The sequence below is a fragment of the Dinoponera quadriceps genome, unplaced genomic scaffold, assembly GCF_001313825.1.
Source record: "Dinoponera quadriceps isolate SergipeBrazil2010 unplaced genomic scaffold, ASM131382v1 scaffold5050, whole genome shotgun sequence".
Taxonomy (NCBI): domain Eukaryota; kingdom Metazoa; phylum Arthropoda; class Insecta; order Hymenoptera; family Formicidae; genus Dinoponera; species Dinoponera quadriceps.
The window spans coordinates 912,195-930,845 of NW_014560030.1; the positions used below are offsets into that span (position 1 = coordinate 912,195).

General features: G+C 38.0%; 3 protein-coding genes across 4 annotated transcripts in view; 1 reads left to right on the plus strand and 2 right to left on the minus strand.

Annotated features, from left to right (window-relative positions):
* Positions 1-24: 24 nt before the first annotated feature.
* On the minus strand, positions 25-2,443 carry LOC106750599 (UPF0609 protein C4orf27 homolog). Its single transcript, XM_014631050.1, has 5 exons — positions 2,115-2,443; positions 1,470-2,030; positions 1,219-1,367; positions 822-1,060; positions 25-649 (listed from the first exon to the last, which is right to left on the minus strand). Exons 1-5 carry the CDS (start codon positions 2,232-2,234, stop codon positions 348-350), a joined length of 1,371 nt encoding a protein of 456 aa, XP_014486536.1. The 5' UTR covers positions 2,235-2,443; the 3' UTR covers positions 25-347.
* An 824-nt stretch (positions 2,444-3,267) lies between these two features.
* LOC106750613 (sorting nexin-2-like) lies at positions 3,268-7,889 on the minus strand. Of its 2 annotated transcripts, XM_014631080.1 has the most exons (8): positions 7,504-7,889; positions 6,387-6,638; positions 6,077-6,323; positions 5,820-5,984; positions 5,563-5,684; positions 5,464-5,472; positions 4,185-4,484; positions 3,268-4,110 (listed from the first exon to the last, which is right to left on the minus strand). In XM_014631080.1, the coding sequence occupies exons 1-8, from the start codon at positions 7,603-7,605 to the stop codon at positions 3,763-3,765; spliced, it is 1,545 nt and encodes a 514-aa protein (XP_014486566.1). In that variant the 5' UTR covers positions 7,606-7,889; the 3' UTR covers positions 3,268-3,762. The 2 variants fall into 2 exon arrangements, with proteins under 2 accessions (XP_014486566.1, XP_014486567.1); XM_014631081.1 differs by lacking the exon at positions 5,464-5,472 and having other exon boundaries at positions 3,269-4,110; positions 7,504-7,887.
* A 909-nt stretch (positions 7,890-8,798) lies between these two features.
* Positions 8,799-18,651, plus strand: part of LOC106750616 (lipid phosphate phosphohydrolase 2-like) — a 20,073-nt gene continuing 10,220 nt past the window's right edge. The window contains exons 1-2 of the mRNA XM_014631084.1: positions 8,799-9,030; positions 16,859-17,027. Coding sequence (XP_014486570.1) covers positions 9,025-9,030; positions 16,859-17,027 — 175 coding nt within the window. The 5' untranslated portion in view covers positions 8,799-9,024. The remainder of the gene's footprint in view (positions 9,031-16,858; positions 17,028-18,651) is intronic.

The following is an 18,651-nucleotide window of genomic DNA, read 5'->3' on the forward strand; positions in this document are numbered from 1 at the left end:
GATATTTTTTCAATTGTTTTCATATCTTTTTAAAAATATTATTTATTTAAAAATATTCATCTTGCTTTACATGTATACACACACCAACGAAATACATATACGATATAAGATATGCAGAAATTTTTATATCCATGATGTAGTCATGGGAGAGATGTCCACATATAGCAAGGCACGAAATAAATTCCAACGAAGGATTGTAGCTAAATGTAGCAGAATATATAGTAGGACATCAGTTTTTCGACTAAGGATGTAACAATCAATGTAGCTCTTTCTCTTTTTACATAATGTAATCATTTTATATAATCACTTTAAAATCATTTTAAACAAATTAAAAAAAAAATGGATTTTTAAATGACGCTCAATTCGCAACCTTTCCTCCTATCTTTCAAGTGCGCCTTTAGTATTTCTAACAATTGTGGTCTTTGTAAATGGGTGTAAGCAATCGACAGCATCTGTAAGGCCTTGCCTTGTACGTGAGTGTTCCCGCTGGAAAAGAGATTGTGTCCCAGCTCTAAACAAGTACCGAAGTCACATTCATCCGCAGCTATCGTCGCCTGTCTCACGATCTCGTCGAGTTGCGTCATTGGCCCTTTCCTTTCGTCCGGAGTGCTAGCATTCTCTATTTTCCTCAATATTTTTTGCAATTCGCCTGTGGTGATAGAATAGTAAAATGGTAGATAAAGTATGTAGTATAAATCAAAACACTCATATGTGTTTAATTGTATCAAATATATAATTTTAAATGAGTTCAATGTAAAATCAAATTGGGAAAATTTCTGAATATCACTGCTATTGGAAAAAGTCTATATCTGAGTACTTACTATCCGTCACTGCTAAATCTCTGTAGCCCAATTGAGTCTTTTTATCATACGGTACTACAATGCCTGCTTTGTGGAAAGTTCGAGCTACGACTTTTCTTTCTCTCGAACGCATGTCTGCGGTATTTTTCTCTAAAGTTATATCATGCTGATTGGCAAAGTTCTTCAGTTGAGAATGCAAACGCATTATGCCAGTCTTCTCGAATGGATTGGCCGATTTTACTTTGCCTTGCAAATAAGTGCTGTAATTTAGGCAACGTAATAATGAATATATATATATATATATAATAATATATATAATAATGAATACATATATATAATAATATATATAATAATGAATACACAAACATATATATATATATATACACATATATACATCACGCCAAATCTTTTCACTCACTCAACAGCACCAAATATGTTTTCTGCAACAGCTTCGAATACACAGTCAACATTACTGCAGTTCTTTGCTACAAATACTGGTTTCTCTGCAACATCATCTTGCCAATAACCAAAATGTAATCCATTCTTGTTGTCACACATTACAGTAGTCTAAAAGAAAAAAGAAATTCTCATAAGTATCAAAACTATATTTTAACTTTGGATCCTTTATAAATATAATTTCAGTGTTAGATATTAATATATCACACATACATGAAATTCTGGCGGATCATAATAATATCTCCAGTGTGCCAAGTATTTTTCCTTATCATTCTTCCTTACTATGCTTTTCATTTTATCCTCTAATACATCATATGGACCCACAAGTTTTAAAGAAGCAGATTTACATGCCAAGAGAGGATTACCTTTTGATATACTTTTACAGAATTCATAAAATTGATAAAAATCTTTTGGCATTTCGACCAAAAATAGTTCCTTGATATTCTTTTGAACATCAACATCAGATACAGATAGATTTTTATCCGTATTAAGCCCAGCAGAGCAATGATACTCTTTAGATTCAGCTGCTTGTGCAACTGTTACATCTTTATCTGATGTTTCCACATTTGTACTTAAATTTTTACTGTCATCTTCATCACTACTTTTTACTTCGTCGCTTTCTGAACTCGAGGAAAAATTGTGCATATTTTTCTTGGGACTCTCGCATGTCTTCTGCAGTTTCTTTGGTGGACTTTTGGACTGTGCTTTTTCTTGATCATCTTTTACAAGATTTCTTTTCGCATTAATAACTAGTATTTCATTATTTTGTTTTGCCTGGAGAACAAATAAAATACACGTCACAATTGCGCATTAATTAAGTGAAATCTTTTGCCCTTTAAAATTATAGATTAATTATACCGTTTCCTTTTTTGGCGGGTGTTTGTACTTGTTGTGATGCTGCGGATTTTTCTGATAACATTTTGCACCGTATCGACAAGGAGTTCGCGGATCATCATTATACAATTTAGATTCAGACATTATGTGAGAAAATTTATTGGTTACGTTTGGTGAACACAACAAATTGACTTTTGAAACGACGAGTGATGAGATAAACACCGAGGTTTTTAGCAGCAGTATCAACCATTGGAAGTCTCAAGGCACCAACAAAATGCTATCGAAAAGCTCGAATTAAGTTGCGTTCAGCAGAGAAAGCGGCCATGCAACTGTTGTGTAAAATTTGTGAATCTGATTGGTGTATATACTCTTAGATTTCACCAAGGTGAAGAGCATACATCAATCGGATACACGAATTTTACAGCAGCTGCTTTCTCTGTTGAACGCAGCCATTGAGATTGGATTGAAACTTGACCAATTAGAGCAAAGTTTACTAACTCATGTTTAGTTCCCGATTTGTCCCTATCCCGAAGAGGGACCAATCGGAAAAAAGCAAGCATTTCGTATCAAGTATATTTTTTAATAACTTTTTCAAAGTGATAGAGAGAAAAATATATATTAGAATTGATGATGAATTGAATTGCTTGAATTGAAGCTTGAATTAATTCTTGCTATTGACTAATAGAGGTCAGTAATTGTGTTATTTCAACATGGCCGAAAGTGACTGTTGATGTATATGAAAATACTATCAATAGGCTTTAATAATCAATATGTGACATTAGATCACAAAGAACACAATTTTTTATTGCATTGAAGATGTCGGGTTTTGTATAAAAAAAAAAAAGACCATTACTTTCTTGCCTCAAAAGGACTTGAATTTTTCTACCGCAGAATCCATGTGTCGTCTGAAAAGTGGGAAAAGGGATTATACCTTCCGAAAGACACCTATTTTGAATAAGATACCGTTCTTTTGAAATAAACGTGTTTTTGTAGTAAGAAACAGCGAGAATTAATTCAAGCACCTAATATATTAATTTTTTCTGTTTGCGATAACATATAATTTTAAAATTTATATAAGATATACTACTATATAGTAATATTACACTATATTATGTGTAAACTTGAAATTCCAACATTGTTCCGCGTAATCAGAAAAGGATGAATCTTCTATTTATATAACCACAATTGATCTTTATTATTCAGTAACATTCTTTAACAAATTGTACAGTTTCGTATGTATAGTTACATATAATGTATAGTATGGATAAAGTAATAATAGAATCAATATATACTACATAAGACAATAATTGAAATGTAATAAAAAAAATCTGAGATTACTCGTGAATCAAGTTTGTCTAATTAGAATATATTGAATCCCTTCGCTGCTCGTATAGAAAGCTTCGAATGAATCGTATAGAAAGCTTTTCGAATGAACCTCCGAAATCATAAGTGTATGCCTCTTCTTCCTCCCTTTTTCTTATTTTCAAGATAAACTGATTTTTCCCCCGACGTCATTTGATTGAGAAAAGAATAATCATTATAGCAAACGAGCAACTTATCCTAAACCAACGCGGCACAGAATTGATTCCTCCTTTCACGTTACACGTAGATAGGTATTGGCCATATTATCGTTATTAAAAAAATGTATCTTATCATTTTACGCGAGGAATGTTTATGCTACCGCTCGTGCCTCCGGCAGAAAGCTTTCCCAGTACTTGATAAGTTGATTCTGATGTTGCAGCATCGACTCCAGATACTCGATCAGTTGCTTCTTGAAGTCTTGCACCCTAACCAACTCGAAGCGTTCCACCTCTTCCTTTATCATCTTCGAGATATTGTCAAATTCCTCCTGGCCTCTGTCCACCTTCGCCTCCCACTCTATAACCTCGGTAGCTGCTTGACTCGTCTTGTCCGTTCGTCCGGATTGCTCGAGTCTCGCTTTCTGCTCGCGCTTCTTGTTCAGCATCAATTGAGCGTGCTGCCAATTTTGAAAGACTTTCACCCTCTCGTGAAAAACATCCTGCAAAACACATCGCGTCGCGTGAAGAAACTTGCGTATCGAGAGAATGTAAATATGCAAAATAATAAACAGACTTTAATTGCACCGATGAGCGCAACATAATCCCTCAGCATTTCTCCCAATTGATAGAGATCACTGTTGCTCTGCGTTTTCCTGATGGCCTCCACTTTCTCCAACGTTTCCGCCAACTGCGCCAGCGCTCGGCCGAGAGACGCTCCCGGCTCGCCGTGGCCGAGAACGGCGATCGACTTTGCCGTAGCGCCGGTGCAGTTTGCCAATTCCCTCCTTTGATTTGTTAAGGAGTCCACTGCGGAGTGCAGAGCGCGTAACTGTATATCGAGGGAATCTATCTGCGACGTCTTCTCTTCGAACCACTGCAAAACAACGTGTTTATCCAATTTATTTCTCTTCGAGAAATCATAATAATATATGCCAAGTATTTTTTGAAGTTCGAAAATAATCATACACAGCGATATTCAGATTATATAATTTACAATTCGTACGACCAACAATATGGATTGAGCTGCCACATGGAAGCTTCCATTGCAATTACATTACATCGCAACATTGCAGAGACGTTAGAGAGACGTACTATTGCAATATTAATGCCGAAACGATCTCTGGCAACGTTGCAGAAATACTATAAAAAAAAAATTGACTTTCTATTCCCACACAACAACGTTGCCGAGACGATCTTAAGCGTTGGATCTATGTTGATTCTTCTACATTGGTTGTTCATATTGCTACAAACCATGGTTGGATGGTTTCACACCCGAGAAAGAATTCAGAGACATCCTGTATAAATAATACGCCTTTTCATAAGTATTTTTAAAACATTGAAACAACGCTTCGTATAAATATTATTCGTTTGTTGTTAATAATTAAGCGATATGCTTAAATGCCACACAGATCATTTTTTACACGAAGTATTGACCTCGATGATCGAATAATGATTCCATCGACAACTTGATAATTCGACAACTCTAAATAGCCCTCATTGAAAAAACTATCATTTCAACGAAATTTTAATATACGAAGAAACTGACTTTTGTCAGAAATATAAGGAGTAACAAACATACATCATCCAAGTATATGTAGTGACAAAGATATCGTCATAGTCGTTGGACTCAGTGCCTGCCGTTGACAATATTTCCTAAATGTTGCAATGCAACGTTACTATGTTTCATTGCAATGTTTCTGAGGACGGACATTACAACCTTACGGCAACATTATTGCAGTAACATTTCGCAACATATATGTACATTACAATGTCCCTGCATCCTTTCTATGCTTTACGGGTTAAAATACTATTAAATAACACGCGCACATATCATTGATTCTAAGTGAACGTACCTTACCCTCCTATTGCAAGCAACAAAAAATCATTTCACAATACCTCGTAGGAAGTACATGCAAGTAAAATACGTGTTCACGTTGAAAAAAAACTCTCACCATGTCGCTCTCATCCATCTTATACGTTATCTTGTTAACCGTCTCGCCGACCTTATTGAAAAGCCGCATTACTCCTTTACCGCTCAATGCGGACGTATTGGTAGCTTTAGGCAATTCTACATCTGTTTAAAAGGATACATTCAGAAAAATCGTGTGTAACTTGTTAAAAAAATATATTTGTTATGGTCGAAATAAAGCTAATTGATGTAAGAAAAAAATGCCGATTTCAGGCTTTGGCCTGCACACACTGTACTCACCAGCCTCCAGAAATTCTCTGAAATCAGGGTCGATGCTCAGAACAGGATGTGCGGCTGTTCTGTTTAGATACCTCTCGAGAGCCGCTCTACGCCGTTCGATGAATTCGGTAGAACTCGAATTTTGCTCTTGACTCTTGTCTCCGGACATTTTAATTTTCGTCGTTCCTACAAACGCGATTCACACAGTTCCTTCACAACTTTTCTATAACAGTGAGGAAACTGGAAAGAGAGAGGGGGAAAATAGTATGTTTCCCTACCGATAACACTTTTCTCCGGGGCCGGTGGAATTATCCTGCCATTCCTGAGATACTTCTCCGTCAATTTGTCGTGGAGTCCTAGGAAATCACTGAAACGCCTAATTACGCTAAAATGCCTCTTCTTAAATATAAGCATGTTCGTTCTTGTTTCAACTTTATACGCGACGTAGGCACCCATCCCATCTCCTATCTTCTGAGGAGAAGTGACCGTGATCTTCAAGAAAACTTCGGACGTATCTGTTGGGACCTGTATACAGGCATAGTGATAATAATTCAACAACTCTTCACAAAGAATATAATATACACGTACCTCCTCTAAAGAGCGAGATTGTATGACGCTCGAGGATAGCATATCGGCGTTATCGTTGATAGGAACATCATGAAGATCGCCGATGTCCGTATTCATTGGTCCCAACGGAGGACTCAAAGGACCTGGCGCTGGGCTGGACACGGAGGAGAAGGAATTCTCTTCCGGCGCATCTCGCAATGACAGTTTCGGCAATTCTGCTTGAATCTTAGATACTCCGTTATAAGGCGAGGCATCATCCAATTGATTTTGCTCCTGCAATTGCGAACATATCATTAGCAAGCCTATTTTGTAGTATCACACTGTATCTCTTCTCATTATAAGATAACACCGCAATATGTCCGATCTCAATGTCAAGTGAGAGGTCTGCCCGCAAAGTTGTTTATTGCGATGATAACATATTCTGCACATTTACTATCTAAATGCTGACCAAACGGTCATCATTATTGCGTCGAAAATTTCTGAATGATATATTGTTATTAGCTTCGTATGTGTATCTATATTTCTCGAACTAGTACAGCCAGTTCGGTTAAGAAGAATAACACTACAGATGTGTTAAGTAGATTACATAATAATAATTCCCTCTAGGTTACAGTTATTTTTAGAGGTATATAAGCATCGATACTGCGGAACTCGGTTGCAGCATTTATCAGAAGAACATAAGTGTATCCATAAAAGTTGAAGATCAAGCAGAAGTTGGGAAGGACATCCTAAAGCTACAAAAGTCAAGCGAATCAAAGCCGACTCCAAGCTGAAGTTGTTAAAAACATGGTGGTAAAATAATAGTCTAATTTTTTAAGAAAAAGTTTCTCTCCTCCGGATTCTTTCCAACCGTTAAACAAACATTCGCCTTTCTTCCTTGTATCCAATATATTGCTCTGGCAGTATAGCGATCAGAAACGCATTTTGACCAGAGGACGAGAGTGATTACGACCTCGACGAGTTCGTGGCTTACTTGTGGCTGCGAGAAAAACATATTCATGTAATTATCGTGCTTTTTTTAATGTTAAAAGTAAACATACAAGTCGTCTTGTCGCGTGTTACCGAGGTCGCGGTGTTCGTCGAGGTCACAATTGGTCACCCCGGTTCCCCGAGTTCTCTCGCATATTTCGAACGATACCTGCACTGCGGACGCGAAAATATCCTCGTCGTCGTCCTCCAGGTCGTCCAATTTCGTCTCGTTGGTATCGAACAGCGGCGGTGATTCCGTCATATCAGCCATCTTAACGATTCTGTCAAGTGCAGAAGCGCAGTACAACGACGATGGTTACGCGCTCGTTGTTCCACCGGGATCGGCCCCCTTGACGACGATAACGCCCAACGTCAACGATTGTTATCGGTGAAAGTCGACCTCCCCCAGCACGAAGCTTCCGATAGACGGACGTCGTTTGTTAAAATTTCATTGTCTTTTACGCGACGTGTGTCAAAAAGCGGCAATTGTTCGTTTCAACTGCACTGTCTCGCGCTGTCTGCACTTAAAGCGAAAACTCGGAGAGAGAGGAAATTGTAGCCAACAAAATGCAAGCCGCCATTTTCCCTTCAAATTGCCCGTCAAATTTCAAATACGAAACAACGCCGAACGGATGTCCCTTTCACTACTTGATATAAAAAATTCCTCGACGAGCAAACCGAAGAGGATTGTCGCTTATAGTATCTTTCTAATGCTTAACGTTTGACTGCGTTCCGAAATTTATTAAAAATCTATAATTTATGTCACGTACACTATAGATTTTCAGTACTGGTAATGGATATTGGTACGCAGCCTTTGTTAATCAATTAGAAATTAGGGATGGTCGACAGTAAGAAATATCGATATTCCATATCGGTATATATCGTAAGTAAAAATATCGATAGACACCAAAAATGTAAGGTAACATCAACCTAATACATTTTATCGATTTTTTCATTTATGATATATATTGATACGAGACATCGACATTTTGTGTATCGCCCATCCGTATGTAGAAATGAAAAACTTTCGAGAAAAAGAATGAAGAAGCGCGAATAATGTGGATAAATAAAAACTAAAAAGATCAACTGGAAAGTCGATTCCTACTGTACCGAGTGCAGAGGAATACAAATGCGCGCGATGTACCCAATTCGGCACTTCATTTGCAAATGTTTTCGCGCATGCTGTTTTATCGGAGTGTCAAAGCAAAAAATTAGCATTGTAATTTTTTTCAATTGTGTTTGTGAAAACAGTCCAGCAAGAAACACATTATCGTACGTTGGCAAAACTGCGTTGTGAATGAAAAACGCGCGATAATTGGCGTATATTTCTCTCTTCGGTAATTCCGAATATCGGTGCAATCTCTCCTTGCGAATAACGCGCCCTCTGGGATCCACCGTGGATCGCTTCGTTGAATCACACCGGTGACTAGCCGTGACGCGCTTTTGGTGGAGTGCCGTGTCGAGTGCCCCTCAGTATGCGTGTTGTTCTATCGGCGGTTGACATTCAGCGACCTGGTGTCTCGCGTAACTCACACGCGTACGCCCGGATCAATTTCGAATCTCGTGAATTAAAATCTGCGAGCAAACAGCCATCATCAACTGGCACTTTCGCTCAGTCATAAAAGATCTGTGAACTGTAGTCGCGTAGCATTTGACACGACCGTTGGGCCGCACTTTCACAACGTGCAAGATGCAGGTGAGCATTTGAGTTTTTCCAGTTTCGCTTCCGATATCGAGTCTTTCATGTTGCGACCTCATCTCTGTCGAAGGAATTTCTCTCTCTCTCTCTCTCTCTCTCTCGAATGAAAGTGCAACTATAAAAGGAGAGGGGAGGATGCACGTTCAGTTGCTTCTTATGAATATGTAACAGATGCTTCGGCGCGTACGCAAGTATTTCCCGCAGATTTTTTACGTGTCGTCCGCGTCGTTTCGTACGGTTCTTTGTCTTCGAGTCTCATTCTTCGAATTTTTGAAAAACTTAGAAGTCACACGATAAATCGAAAGAAAGAAAACAGTCATGACGGAGTCATTAAAGTGGCAAATTAGTCGCCGTAATAATGGAGAAGTTTCAAACGAATTTAGAATATATTTAAATAACTTTTCCGACATTGTGGATCAACGAAAAATTACTGCTCATTGCTGTTTCTTGTTTTTCTTAATTAAAGCAGAACGTCACGTCGACACACCGATAGAAATATTTTGTTGAAAATATAATGAAAATGTGTTTGAAAATTTCTCCCAATTGATCTCATTTCATTATCATTTTATCAATATTTCCATAACATTATTTTAATTAATTAATTTTAATTAATTAATTAATATTTCAGCAGTTTTTCCTTAATATTCAGTTATATTCATTAAGTTTTATGATATCTAATATATCAATATTTTTTTTTATTTTTCAACAGTATATTCTTCAACTTTCCTTATATTTTATTATTATGTTGCATTTCATAAGAAAAATTATGATTCATTTTTACACATATTCAGTCCATTTTTCAATAACTTCCATTTCATTTTTTATTGATTTTATAGTATAGAATCCGAAGCATAAAATGGAAACACTATCTTAGACAACATATTGTCTAAAATCGGTACATAAAATATCTGCAAAACGTTTTTAAGACATGCGATGTCATTTACAAACGTGTTTAAGATGTCTCAAAGATGTCTTTTAGATACTTTATGTCCTGGTTTTCCTCCTAAAGTCCTTTTGGGGACTCTAAATGTAATAGCTTTATAATTATTATAATNATTTAATTATATTATTAATTAATTATAATTAATATATATATATATATATATAATATTATATTAATATATATAATATATATAATATATATTATTATTATATATATTAATTATAATTAATATAGATAGATACTTATAATAATAAAGAATAGGATTTTATTATTGCTTACTTTATATCAAAGAAACTGTAATAATTGGTCTTTGCGTTTCTGCGAGGTGCCTCAAAAATTAATCCACCATTCTACATTTCTTTTCGTCGAATTTTCTACAGTAAATTCAAACCTATTAATCGTCTTTGTATGATTGCTAATAGATTTTTGTACAATCTCGATTTTTTCGGGTTATCTAACATCTGCATTCAAAAACATATTAACCATAATTGTATATTAATTGTGTCCTTTATACGATATTAATATTTTATATATATTATCTTTCTGATTTTGTGGCGACGCATTACAGTTGATATTTTTCTTTTGAATCAAAGGGAACACTCTCGTTTACTCGATAAATAATAAAAACTCAGTCACGGAGAGCACAGTGAACGCATTGAATAATTTGCAGCAATTTTCAGCTAAAAATAATAGAACAACACGTGGTAACAGCATGTGGTAAGAAGCATCTAAAGTAATTATTGCGAAACATTTAATTACACAGCAACATCTCTGCAAAATGTTATCGATCATGTCCCATTATGTATGGTTTCATTATGCCTTAGATTTTCGTATTTTTCGTTAGTCACATTTTAACATTTTTCTACGTAGATTATATACACAACGAAGAAAATATATTTGTGGAAAGAAAAATGTATAATTCCGTTGGAAAAAAAATTCTCTACTTGTTTATTCTATGTTATCTGTTTTCGACTAATTCGATTTGGGCCAACATTTGTGTCAACTTACGATAATACAATCATGTGGTTACGAAACATTTGATTGGCCTTCAATGTATGCAAAGTTGAGAGAGTTAATTGAACTCTGAATTTTTCTTATATTCCTGACGAGCCAAACAAACAATAACATAAATTTAAAATAGTAAATGAAAATGATATCAGAAGTCGACTCGAGTGTTGATTAATATTATTAAATCGAAATTAAATTATTAGATCTCCATTCCTCTAAAACGGAGAAATACGGCTTCTTTTATACCATATTTCATAGAAAAAGTTCGCGCTCGTATGCGTCGTGACGAAATAAATTGAGTGGAAACATTTATTGTAGTACGCTCGTATTCGTCGTGACAAAGTAAATCGAGTGGAAATATTTATCGTAAATATACTGAGAAATCCATTTAGGTGAAGCAACTAAATTCTTGTTTGACTATGCGCAAACAAATTTTTCGATTATAAGATCCAAGATTTAGTTCTCTAAACCGAAGGTTTGATTCTTTGAAACCTCTGAAACTGCAAAGAACCAAACCTTTTGTTTAGACAACCAAACTTTGGTTATTACAACGAAAAAATTGGTTTGCCCATAGTCAAAGAAGAATTTAGTTGATTCAACTAAATGGATTTCTTAGTGTACGGATAACGGATAACGTAACTTTACGAGCCAGTAGGTCAATCGCAAAACCATAGGATAAATAATATTGATTGATTTCACTTTTCGCTCGCGATAAACGCGACGAAAGAGGAAAAACGAATATAAACTCGACCTTCCGGCGAACAAGGGTGGAATGCGAGTCAGCGCATTTTCGGAGTCGACCGAATCGTTCACCCCACGATCCAAGGGCCCGCAGGGCGGCGAAGGATGGCGAGTGGAAAGAGGGAGGGAGAGGTAAATAAGGTTAGGGGCCCGATGGAGTATCCTATTCGCGCGGTACGCGGCTGGCGGTTACGCGCGCGTAAACCGTGACAGAAGAGGAGGAGAGAGAGAGAGGAATCCCTTCGGTATAACAACGGCCACGATGATGACGACGACGACGACGGTGATGGTGGTAGTCGTGGGCGATGGTATGGTAGTGGTGGGGAAGCAGGGTGGGTAGAGAGAACATTTAATTTGAGCTTGCGAGGAAGTAGTTGATTGGAGATGCGAGGTATGGCCGTACTGCAGTTGTAGCTTGACCGTCGGTCTCGTCGGTTTGTCTTCCGGGGAGATCCCCGCTTCGCCCCGTCTATATATAGAGAAAAAGGAAGAGAGACAGAGATAGGGAGAAAGATAATATAGATATCGTAACCCTTCGGTATATATCAGTTACGCGCGCGAGACGATCGAATTCGCCCGCGCATCTTCTCGGAGTCTCGCGAACATCCCCGATATTGAGCCGGCGTCCGATCATTATAGCGTGATAAACGAATTCATCGATTATCAGGCAGGTGCGTGAGGAGCCGCGAATAGATTAACAACTGGTGGAAGCTCTCGTGAATCCACTTCGGTCCAGCCTACCACGACGATCGCGTATCAAGTTCGAGTGCGCATCCGAGGTACCTCCTCCTTCGAGATACTTTGCACTGTTTTTTGACATTGACATTTCTCGCCAAACTCGTTCTCTTCTTATTCGATCAGGATCCTTAGTTAACTCAGGCGATCTTCGAAGTCGTATCGCTTAGAAAGTTTAGAGAAGAGGTACACGACGGACCAGTCGATACGAAGTGTTTATGAACTCAAGTGCGCGAATTTCGTTTTTCTCTCACATTACGTGACGCACATAGATGCAATTTAATTAACGTATGTAAAAACCCCTATAGTGGAACAATTTAGCCCAGACTGTGTCTGTCGGGATGTAATTAGAACATCGCATCCATCTGGCGCGTCTCTCTCCTGCTTTCTTATCTCGCACCGTTGCAACGTGCGAGGAATTACTAGGTGTATATAAATCATATCAGCAGCACCATTAATACTTTAACGGCCGCACGTCTACGCAATCAAATGTCGCCAGGGGCCGGCAATATTTTCTTCGGCGGTAGCATCATGCACACGTTGTGTGAGCGGACAGTAACAATTGTTCCGGCTATCGCACACATTGTGTGAGCGGCCGTTAAGGTGTTAATTATCTGGTTTTAGAGCTCAACGGTGGCGCTTTAAAAGCGGCGGGGAAAAAAAATTGAAATTTGAACAGGTACTGTAGTTGATTAAATGTAGGGGCCGAGAATTATTTGTGTAAATTAACATTTACTTATGGCTTATAATGGACGAATCACCTTAACGACGAATTGAGACACATGTGAATTTGATTTTATTACCGTATGGAAGCGAGTATTTGCGATTACAGCGTGTATCTAGGTCGCGCTAATAAAACGGAGAAAAGTGCAGGTATCATCACGCAAGAGAAGCGAGAGATCACGCGATTGATAAATATTTATCTTTTTTTTTTTCATTTTGTGGAGACGTTAGGTGAAAACTGTAAACGTCGAAAGATAGATTAATAACTGCATCAACAAAGTCTCGAGTATCGGTAAATAAGTTTGGTTATCATCGAATTGTTTTTTTCATTAAAAGAATTTTATCGCCGATGATGCGATAATCGCAAAATACCAATTAATTTATAGATTGCATTCTTTATCAAGCTGCCTTACAAGTAAATTACCCGAGGACCCTCGCTTTCTTTCGATTTTTTTTCTCTCCCTACAATTCCGCGCATAAAACTGTATTATTACGACGGTCGTCGCTCGAGTGTTGCATCGATCGTCCACTTAACGTACGAAAAATTAGCGGGAAACACACTTCGAGTCTTTATATCGAGCGACATTTCATCAATCATCATCAACCGAAACCATTTAGCGAGATCGTTCGGCATAGCAACGTCAGAGAAGCGTTCGTTCTCCAAGACCGTTTCAGCTACCTGTTGAATTCTCCGGCTTTGAGTAAGCGTACACATGGGAAAACCTCCTGCGAGAAGGTCGCTATCTCGTGAATAATTCGTGCACATTAACCCGGGGAAGTCGAGAAAAAGCGACGCGCAAAAAGCTATAGGAACGCCACAACTGTCGGATACAACGGTAATTCGCCGCGTTATCCGAACCCCCTCGATGTGTTGTCCAACGGGGCAGGAGGAACCCGATCGTTTTCCCCCCTTAATTATTTCATAGTGGATGACCGAGTTGCGCGAGCTCGAAAGTGCGCCACGTCCCCTCCGAAACGCGGATATATTATTATCATGTTTCAGGACGCGCGAGCGCCCGCTAATCAATCCTCCGCAATCTACGACGTTGTTCCGCGTTAATCGTCGGATCTTCCGCCGGGGACGCGAGATTATCATTCTCGGCGTTGTTATTTCTAAGACAGACGAAAGATCGTTTCGAATAATTATAATAATATAGAGCGTGGCTACAGCGAAGAGTTCCGTCTATAAAACTTGCGAGCGAGGCGCGGCGATTCAAAAATTCTTACGCGTCTATGGAAGAAAGATTTCTCTCGAATGATCTTTCGAAAATTTCCTTCTGTTTTCACGTGACTTATCGTACTGGTGTTGCAAAAAGCTTTGGAATTTTGTGTTTACATCTTTTCGATATCCATCATGATAAAAATACGAAAAGCCAGATTTTTCTAGAAATTGAGTTTTCATTCTTGGAATTGTTCCTCAGCTAACAGAAGCAGTAACCGTGCCATCAAGTTTATATGTACGTCAACATTGTAAAGTTTCAGATTCTCAAAAATCTTCGTGTGTGTATTGCAGAATTTTTCTTGTCAGAATGTGACGCACGAAAGTTTCAATATTCATGTTGTAAAATTCGATCTCTCAGGGTCAGTTGTAAAATGACGCAGACAGAGAAGGTAAAACCGCTTATCGGCATTCTCATCTGTCGTAATGTTTAAGAGTCGCAATTTACGAGCAACAATGGAAAGAAAAATCTTTGTTGGGGAAGCAGCTTTCGGGAGATTTTACGATTAACCTGAGTTTTATTGTTTTACATTTTAACCGATAAACCGCGCAATTTCCGAAATTAAGGTAAAGCTTGGAATTGAGACCAAATTTAAGTAGGATTCCGTGTGACGTTCTGCGCATAACGTTCCTCTTTTTCTATCGGACGGAATGCGCCTCGAATCCCTTCGGACCGCGTTGTTTCGTCGTTAAAGAGTTGAGGAAAAAAGAATGGGAAAAGAGATACCGGTGACTTCGAAGTATCAAACGAGTTGGGATAGGTCGTAAAAGGTAGTCGCAGATGGGCCCAACAGATAGTCGAAATAATTTCTTGCTGCGACTGCGCTGGTAATAGGACAATGCTTCTCTTCTTCGAGGACAATAATGATTCATGACTGCAACGACTGTCATTCTCTTTCTTTCTCTTTTTGCTCCTCACCCTGCGCGTATAGGTAGTCGAAAAGTACCTTATTTGTGTCCGTTCCATTTCCAGAGATTTCAAAACGTACGTATACGAACACGTAAGCGTACTCTTCGATCGTGATCTCTCGCTCAGTTTTGTGACACACTTTGTTTGTTTGCACACACTTTCTTTTCCTCGAATTCAAAAACGTGATGGCGGATCAAAAACATCGACAGAGTGGCAAGAAACGATTAACGATAGTCTCATTGTCGAAAAGTTTCCATCTTCAAACCTTCATAATTTGGCGAAAAAAATCGTATAGGAATAAAAAAAAATCGCAATTTTAAGACAAAAGAGAGCGCTTTAAGATACCGCTGAGAAAATATTAAAAACATAATTTGATCAATCATAATAACGCTTTGAAAATGGCAAAAATCATTGTTTTTGGTTCATATTATTTGAAAAACCTGACGTAATGGACATTTTTCACTGACGGATTTAGCGACTAAAATTACATAGGAAGTCACTGTTCTTCTTCTTGTATCTTTTAGGAGTCTTAATTATGTAGGCCTGTGTTATTAATCGTATTTGTTAGCGGCAGAAAAGGCCGCTTTTTCTTAGCGACTAATGGGAGGTTATATAATATTTAATACGCGAAGAACGATATAAATATTCCGTTCATAATTGTCGTGATATCATGTTCTTTGAACAAAACAATCGGTTGATGTCCCGCGACGTGATATAATTCGATTGTTTTTGATTGTTTTCAGATTGATCGTTATGTCAGCATCGGATCGTTTTATAGTAAAACATACCGTCGTGTTAAAAATGTTAAAAAACGCACATATGCGGTTTTGCGGTGGAAAGCCGATGCCTTTTCGCGTAGCTCGCATGGGAAAACTCGTATCACGTGGCTCGGTTGTGGATTGATTAACTGACACGTGAAATCAGAGATAATACTGTATATAACATGGATGATATTATAATACTGTATGGCCTAGAATATATAATTAATTACATAAACATGTCAATCATAAAACGTTACATAAACGTGTCAATTATATTTATGGTTTATCGTGAGCTCTATAAAACATATCGAACAGTTAATACAAGTACGGAATAAATACCGAATATTTATTTATTTATTTACGGGAAAATATCTCTCTTTGGTATATCAAACATTAGTAACTGATTACTTAATCTTCAAAAATGCTACCAGTGTTATAATAGGTACACTTTTTAAGTAACCAGATATGAATAATACAGATATAATAATTAGATACAGATACAGATGTATACCGAAACGTAAGTAAATACAAATATAAGTTTGAAGTAAATTACTAGATAATAATAGATACACATATTGTGAGAATATATTTAGATACACTTTATGAAGTATATATTCTCACAGTATATGTATCTATATCTGATTACTTACCTAGAATTTATATTTATATTTGTGTCTGGTTAAAACAAATGTATCTATTACAACACTGAATGTCACATTAAGAAGAAAAGATACGTAAAAATATATTCGTGACTTTTTAATTTATATTATTTATTTTGCCGTCAGAAATCAACGGAAGAGCTGACGAGGTGCAGTACGGTGACGTTGGCGGAAGAAGTCGCGGGGAACAACGTTGACAAAGCAACGACTCGCACCATACCCGAGAAAATCATGGGCGTTTGCAAGAAGTTCGCGCGCTGGATAGTCTTGCTGGATCTACTCCTGCTGACATCGAGTAAGTCTCGCACTTGTTTACACGTGAATCTCGCGCGAATGAGATGTGCGACGAGTAACAGGATATTCTTGTCTTCGCGCCGACGACAGTTCATCTTTCACCTGATTATCAATCATTCTCTCTTCCTTTGAGATATCGTAATCAGTTCGGACCTGGCCTCAGTTCGGACTCAAATTCCTTTCTTTTTTGTTTCCATTTGATGTTCTTTCACATGAACGAGCTCGTGTCTCTGTTCATCTCTGTCATGTTAATACATTTCTCTCTCCCGTTTGTTACTATATTTTATTTCCCGGCGAGACCTCGGCGATATTTTATTAAATATGAAATTCACACCATCGGCATACGCGCGCCTCGCGCGAAATTCGCGATTGAAGTTTATAGAAATGACCATTTTATCACATAATTCCCGTGTAAATTGAATTTTGAAGTTTCATTCATTGCGTCCCCATCGCGAATGCGATTTCGCATCGCGGTGGAATTCCACGGAGCAAGTTCGAGGATTATTCAAACGTATACAGGGTGTCCGATCGTTTTCGACCGTGTAGTTAAATTGGTTTAGCAGTTTAGCTCATTTAAGTGCACAATGTTTTCTTTTGGCTGCGACAAATGTTCTTCTTAATTGAATTTCACGATTCGACGTGGCTCTCGAGTTGGTGCCGCGTCTTTCGAGGATTCTTATCCGATGTTTCGTGAGGATCGATCTGAAACTGTTTCGATCCTCATCCTGAAGAAGTGAACTGAAATATTTACGCAACGTCGAATACAAATCCTCGAGAGACGCGGCGCCGACTCGGAAAACACATCGAATGTTTACCCGCACTGCAAAAATTAAAAATTTGAGAACTTCACGGTTGTTCGCACCTTGTCGAGTATACGACGCTTCCGTAATGCAAGTCATATTTAATCTACACAATATTCAGTTATATTTAATTTGGTAACGTACAGGATAAAATAATACTCGACTTCCCGAATCTCGTATTTGTGGTTTATTGCGCTAATTAAGCACGATGTTGGCTCTTATTAGCCCCATAAATATTCGTAACGGGCAAATAAGCGTATCTTTACGCCAGACGGGAGGAAGTGTTAGCTTGTTAACTGGCGCGACGACTATTATATTAGCAGGCAAACCGCGAACAGTCGGAAGTGCATGCCGTGCATTCTTAACAGCTGGAAACGCAAAACTTTGCAGTAACCGTACCGTTGTTTACCGAAAAATTGTATTCACGCTTCATAAATGAGTCCTGTCGTTTTTACGCTCATAATTAACGCATTTATGCGTTTATGCGTTAATTATGAGCGTAAAAACGACAGGACTCATTTATGAAGCGTGAATACAATTTTTCGGTAAACAACGGTACGGTTACTGCAAAGTTTTGCGTTTCCAGCTGTTAAGAATGCACGGCATGCACTTCCGACTGTTCGCGGTTTGCCTGCTAATATAATAGTCGTCGCGCCAGTTAACAAGCTAACACTTCCTCCCGTCTGGCGTAAAGATACGCTTATTTGCCCGTTACGAATATTTATGGGGCTAATAAGAGCCAACATCGTGCTTAATTAGCGCAATAAACCACAAATACGAGATTCGGGAAGTCGAGTATTATTTTATCCTGTACGTTACCAAATT